At 53.1% G+C, this 6,572-nt stretch overlaps 1 protein-coding gene across 1 annotated transcript in view; it reads left to right on the plus strand.

Annotated features, from left to right (window-relative positions):
- LOC102386115 (transmembrane protein 68-like) overlaps window positions 1-6,572 on the plus strand; it is a 25,331-nt gene that overhangs the window by 5,435 nt on the left and 13,324 nt on the right. The window contains exon 3 of the mRNA XM_025214179.1: window positions 5,351-5,515. Within this exon, the coding sequence (XP_025069964.1) occupies window positions 5,351-5,515 (165 nt within the window). The remainder of the gene's footprint in view (window positions 1-5,350; window positions 5,516-6,572) is intronic.

The raw sequence follows: 6,572 nt of genomic DNA on the forward strand, positions 1-6,572 counted from the left end.
AAGAGTATCGGTCCAAGGACCGAGCCCTGTGGGACCCCACTACCCACACCCTTCCAGGTCGTTACTGACCCATCCGCTACGACTCTCTGGGTGCAACCCTCTAGCCAATTCGCCACCCACCGGACCATGCAGTCATCCAAGTCACAGCCTCTTAACTTGTTCACCAGTATGGGGTGGGATACCATATTGAAAGCCTTCCTGAAGTCTAAGTAAACAATGTCAACCCCTGCTCCTGCGACCAGATGTTTTGTAACCTGGTCATAAAAAGAGACTAGATTAGTCAGGCATGATTTACCTGCTACGAACCCGTGCTGGTTTCCCCTCAGCATAATTTGTCCTGCCGGGCTCTCGCAGATGTGAACCTTAATCTTTTTTTCAAAAACTTTGCCAAGGATGGAGGTGAGACTGACTGGCCTATAGTTGCCTGGGTCCTCCTTCCTCCCCTTCCTGAAAATGGGGACCACATTGGCCCTTTTCCAGTCCTCCAGGACCTGGCCCGTGCGCCACGAGTGTTCAGATATTCCTGCCAGTGGCTGTGCAATGACGTCAGCCAGTGCCTTCAGTACCCTCGGATGGAGCTCATCTGGGCCTGCCGACTTAAACGCATCCAGTTCCTCCAAGTGCCTCTGCACCACCTCGGGGTCTACGCTTGGTAGTCTGGCGCCCTGCTGCTGCCTCTTTACAATCCCAGTGAGAGACTTGTCTTGCCCCTCACTTAGGAACACTGAGGCAAGGAACTCTTATCCTGGATGTAATCCAGTCTTGTCCTTTTTAGTCCCCAAACCTGTTTTTCATGCAATGTCAGTTTTGCAGATGGGCCTGGGAAACACTTTGTCCTCCAAGATAGGCCTTTAAAAATGACATTCAGCTGTGGGACATTCACTTGTCTTTGCTTGGGATTGTCAGCTGTGAGGCCTATTCCAGAGTTGCCTAGATGAGCCAGGCTAGTTCTCTCTGCTGAAAAAACAGAGATGTTACCACCCGACTGTGCCCATTGCCCATCCAGGAAGCACTTTTAGGAAGTAGGGTCATTTTCGCATGTGTTTTTACAGACGCAGTGCCAGGCACTTTTAATTAGTGAGCTGTGCTAACTAAAAGTACCTTGTGCTATGTTGGGAACAGGTGCATCAGTAGGACAACACATCTCAGTGCTGAGAAAATGGTAGCAGTGTGCTTTGAACTAAAGCACATCAAATGTGTTTTAGTTCAAAGTGTACTGCTGACGCATCAGTAGCACAGCGCACATGTGATGCACAAGGTTGCCAGCATGCGTCAGTTTACATGCTTGAGGAGACTTGATTAGTCACACACATTGGATTTATAGCACTTCAGAGCAGACTCCCTGCATGTGTGTCAGTGCCCTGGCAGAGTAATCTCGAATCGTCACTCTAGCTGACTTCACGGTGGTTCTTTCACATCCCAGGTGAATGTTTTAACCCTGGGTTCTTGGTATTCTGGGTCCATATGGGTCTCCTGAACAAAAAAGTACCCCTTGAAATCAAGAAATTTCTTTTGTCTAAACTAGTATTTTAACTATCTGTGAAATGGTAACATATCATATTTCTGTCACAAAACATGTACCTACCCCCACCCCTTCAAATTGCAGTGTGTGCTTTTGGTGAGGAAGATGTTTTCACTTGCACCCATAACTATTGGCTAAGCATCATAGCTCGTGCCTGAAGCAGCAAGTAAGCTATTCATAGGATCTTGCTGAGACTTTTGATGTAGAAACAGCACTTTATATGAAGAACTAGTTATAGTAAAAAACTAACAGTCTTGCTGCTATGCCTTGCAGCCTAACCTCGCATGACACAGAGAAAGGTCTCCTGGAAACACAGTATGTCCATGAAGTGTGGAATCCATACAGTCTGCCACACCAGGAAGTTGATGAATCTACGCTTCTTTCACACTCTGTTTCCAGGAGGACTTGCTCTGTCACACAGATTGCCATTAGGGCTGTGCAAAATTTCACCTGGTGTTTTGTTTAGAGCTCGAAACAGCAAAATTGAAATCAAACAAAAGTCTTCAAAATGGCTTTGAAACAAAACAAGGGCACTCAAAGTGTTTCGAAACATTTCAAAGCCAAGCTTACACTTGGTGTCAGTGCTGGTCCCAGCTGGCAGCACCAGCCTCCTGTGATTCAGCAGGCAGATTTTGGGCCCCCCCCTCCCACCACACCCCTAGGAGGGCTGCAAGGCTCTGCTGACTCCTCCCTGGGGTGCAGATCGGGGGCCTGCCTGCCAGATCAAAGGAGGCTGGTGCTGTCGCCTGGTACCAGGAGGCTGGTGCTGTCGCGGCCAACACCCGGTGCTGTCGCGGCCAACACCCGGTGCTGTCGCTGGCCCCAGCCGGCAGCACCTGCCTTCTGTGATCAGGGCCTGCTCGCACCCTGGGGAGGGTTGCAGGTGCTGTGCCCAACTGCTCCTGGGGGTGTGGACCCCCAATCTGCCTGCCGGATCACAGGCCCTGCTGGTGCCCCTCACTGCCCCCACAACAGCCCCCCAGCCCCACAGGCAGGCAAGTGTGTGTGTGGAGGGGAGGGGTGGGACAAGGGCAGCAGTACCCTTCTGTGGTCTGCACATGCGCCGCCTGGCTGGCCAGACAATTAGTGGGGACGGGGCTTGCATGTGGCGGCCAATACTGCCACATCCTGCTGGTCCAGCAGAGTCGCACATGTGACTGGCCACAGGAAAGCAGCATGGGGCATGGCAGTGGCAATGGCAGTGCCATCTGCTGCGTGTGAACCACCCCCATCCTTGGCCAAGCGGTGCATGTGCAACCTGCAGAGGGGGCACTACTGCCCTTTTTCCCCCTCCCCTGGCCCTGCTTCTGGGCACAGATAATGAGCTGTGGTGGGGAGCGGGCAAGCGCTGCAGTGTGCCACATGGGAGCAGCAGCGCCTGGCGTGCTCCTCTGCCTCCCCCAGGTAAGAAGCCAAGTATGAGAAGGCACTGAGGGAGACACCACTACCGTGCCCCAGGGCATGCTCTGTCCCTGCCCGCCTGTGCATACCCCCTACGGCTGTTTTAAGTACCCCTGGGGGAACACATACCTCTGGTTGTTTATAACCCCTGTCCTAAAGCCAGAGAGAAGAAGCTGGCTCCTGTATGAAGCCAGATAAATTCCTGTGGAAAGCTGGTTGGGGGCTGAGGAAGGGGGAGGTGTTGGGGAAAAGCCCCACGTGGAGTGCACGGCCAGCCAGTGGCATATGGACCCGGAGCAGCACTATCGCCCTGAAGGGGCTCTGCACCTCCGTGTGTGGCTTCCCTGAAAGGCTGATACCACGCTGCTCTGGGTCCGTGTGCTGCCAACTGGCAGGGCTGGGGAGCGGAGCAGTGTCCTGGAGCCGGCAGATACTCACAGGGGCAGGCAGCGGTTTTTCCCTGAGGTGAGGCAAGGCAGGGATGGAGGCTGGTGCGGGCTTCGCCGGCTCCAGGGAAGTGCTCCACTCCCTGGCCCTGATGAGGGGGAGCGGAGCACTTGCCCGGAGCCGGCAGAGCCAGCCTCCAGCTCCAGCTCCGGCCCCTGGCCCCCAGCCTCTTGGCCTCCAGCCCTAGCCTACGGCCCCCAGCCTCTCAGCTCCAGCTCCCGGTCTCCGGCCCCCAGCCCCCTTCAGTAAGTGTCCCACGCCGGACCAAGGCGGCATGCTCGTGGAACACTAGTCCTTAGAGAGAATGTTGCTGGTGGGCACTCCACATCTTCCCCCAACACTTCCGTGCTGCCTCAGCCCCCAACCAGCTTTCCCCCCAGCCCTTCGCTCGCAACCTTCAAGTTCTACTTACGTTAACAAACTCCAGGAAGGAAAGTGAGCCTGAGCCAGGCCTTGGGTGAGTGAGCACCTCAAGCCCTGCCCTTTCATCTCTTCCTCCCCCTCCTAGCAGGGTTGGGGGTTTCCCACCGTCTATGCAATCAGCTCCTGCAGGCTAGAACTCTGTCAGCCTGTACAGCTCTTTGCAAAAGCAGGATGAGGGCAGAGGTGGCTCCCTGCATGAGCTGATTTGCCTTGGCCCTGCACCAGAGCTGTCCCGAGAATGGTGCGGGGTCTGGGGCAAATTGGCTCATGCGGAAACCCTGTTTTTCCGCCCCCCCCCCAAATCCCAGGGCTTGGACCCCCCGGGAGTGGGGCCCACATCTCTGGGAGCAGTAGGGCACAGTCCTCCTGGGGGTGTGGGAAGACCTCCATCACAAGAGACAGGTGCTGCCTGGTGATGCCGCTGGCCCCAGCTATCTTCCTGGTGCTGGGTGCAGGCTGCGCTCAGCGTGTCCCAGGTGGCAGGAGGCTGCTCCTGCGATCTGGCAGACAGATTGGGGGGGAGGGGGGTACTGCACCCCTGGGAGGGCTGCGGGGTTCTGCCAACTCCTCCTGGGGTTGCAGGGGCCCCGATCTGCCTGCCAGATCATAGGAGGCTGGTGCTGCCAGCTGGGACGTGCTGGGTGCAGCCCACGCCAGGAAAATCATTACTGCCGTTGGCTGCAGTTGGCAACGCCAGCCTCCTGTCATCCGGCAGGCAGATCGGGGGCTGACCCGCACCCCGAGGAGGGCTGCAGGGGTTGTGCTGGACACTTTCCCAGGGGTGTGGGTGAGCCCTGATCTGCCTGCTGGGTGACAGGAGGCTGGTGCTGCCAGCTGGGGCAGTGGCAGCACCAATCTTCCTGGTGCTGGGAGTCTATGGCAAGCCTGCTGCCCCACCCCCCACACTGTCTAGCCGGCTGGGTGGCGTGTGTGCAGACCACAGAAGGGCACTGCTGCCCCTGGCTCCACCCCTTCCTTCCGTACACACTTGCCTACCTGTGTGCCTGTGCCTGCGGGGCTGAGGGGCTGTTGTGGGGGCAGTGAGGGGCACCAGCAGGGCCAGGAGACCAGTGTAGGGGAATGAGGGGCACCGGCAGGACCGGGGTCGGTGATGTAGGGGACCTTTAATTTTGATCATGAGTTTTTTGGGGTTTTATCAGAGTTTACAATTTTTTTTTAATTGGGGAAAATCAGGATCCCTGGTCATAACGCTGCAAAAATCTTTCTACATTTTTGCCTTCTAAAAATAGTCCCTGTTTTATTTAGGGGTGAGAGAACGTGACACTTATGCCTACACCTATACTTTTCAATTCTTAAGTCGTTCTGAAATGTCTAAATCACTTGGGTTGTGCTACTCTCAGAATTAAAATTTCTTAATACCTCTATGAATCTGGGCCCAAATTCTTAAGAAGGTACCAAGCACTGGAAGTTCTTGACATAGCTGCTCCGTACTGCTTGCTACGTAAGTTCATGCTTCTGTCTAGCAAAAAGCTTATGCTCAAATTCCAAATAACCTAAAATTAACATTAACAATGCTTTACTTCATACTTCAAACAGGGTATGAGCTTCATGGTTTGAAAAATATACCAGAAGGACCAGCTCTTCTTATTTATTACCATGCAGCCATTCCTAGCGATCTCATGTTCTTTCTAGCTAGGTACTTTATCTTGAAACGCCGGCTGTGTAGCTCTGTAACCGATCATATGGTCCATAAAATACCAGGTAAAATTCTTTGATTGGAAATAGTTGCATGCGTTCGCATATATGAAACTGTGTTGTGTTTTTTGTTTTAATGCACTCAGTATTCAAAATACCTGCGAGATGCATTGATTAGCATAAGCATGTATGCCCATACTACATGGTGACAGTCAATTTAGATGTGGGAAAATACAACACACACATCTCAAACTTGCATACAGTTTACACACAACTCTTTGTTCTTTCCCCTTTTGACCTTCTAAACCTCCTGGGGCAGGATCACTTATTACTGATCTTGTAATGGGGAATTTCACTGAACTATTTATACAGTAGAAAGGTGGTTTTGCTCCCTGAGGAGCTTCTCCACCAGTCCTCCTGAATAACACAGTCCTTAAGTACCATGCAAGCTCACATAAGTAAAATGAAGCCCTTCTACCTCCTCCCAGGCACTCGAGGAACGCTTTGGTTCTGGCTCCCAGCACAGCGGTGCCTGACTTCTTCTGGCAGCAAGCAGTATAGCTTACTATGTGCTGCCTACTTCTTTGCATATTCTAGGAGTTTTGTTTTTTTTTTAAATCTAGCAGCAGGGGCGACGCAAGTGGGAGCATGGCAGTATATCCCTTGCGGGCGATCGCCACTTGCCACCCCACTGCTTGCAGCGTCTGTGGGCAGCTCACGATAGCCAGTGGGTGCTGCCAGTGCTGCTGGCCGCCTGCAGGTGGCTGCCAAACCCTGGTCAGCACTTGCCAACCCCCCTCCTGCTGCTGGTTGTGCCTGCGGGAGCTCTGTGCTTATCACCATCGTGTTACTGCCGCTGCCAGCGTGGCCGTGCCCCACCAGGTGCCGGAGGCACGTGCTGTTCGTGTCTAGCAGGATACTCTCTGCCTATGCAAATGCCCTGCATCTGGGCTTTCTGAATAGGGCATTTCCTGATGCACATTTTTATTTTGGAAGCTTTAAATTAATTTAATCTAAATTACATTTATCATTTAAAAGAAAGGGACAAGGAGGAAGGAAAGAGGAATATATGCATGTTATCAGCAGGGACCCTGGTTTTCTCTGATTAAAAAAAAAAAAAAAA

The sequence above is a fragment of the Alligator sinensis genome, unplaced genomic scaffold, assembly GCF_000455745.1.
Source record: "Alligator sinensis unplaced genomic scaffold, ASM45574v1 scaffold999_1, whole genome shotgun sequence".
Lineage (NCBI taxonomy): Eukaryota > Metazoa > Chordata > Crocodylia > Alligatoridae > Alligator > Alligator sinensis.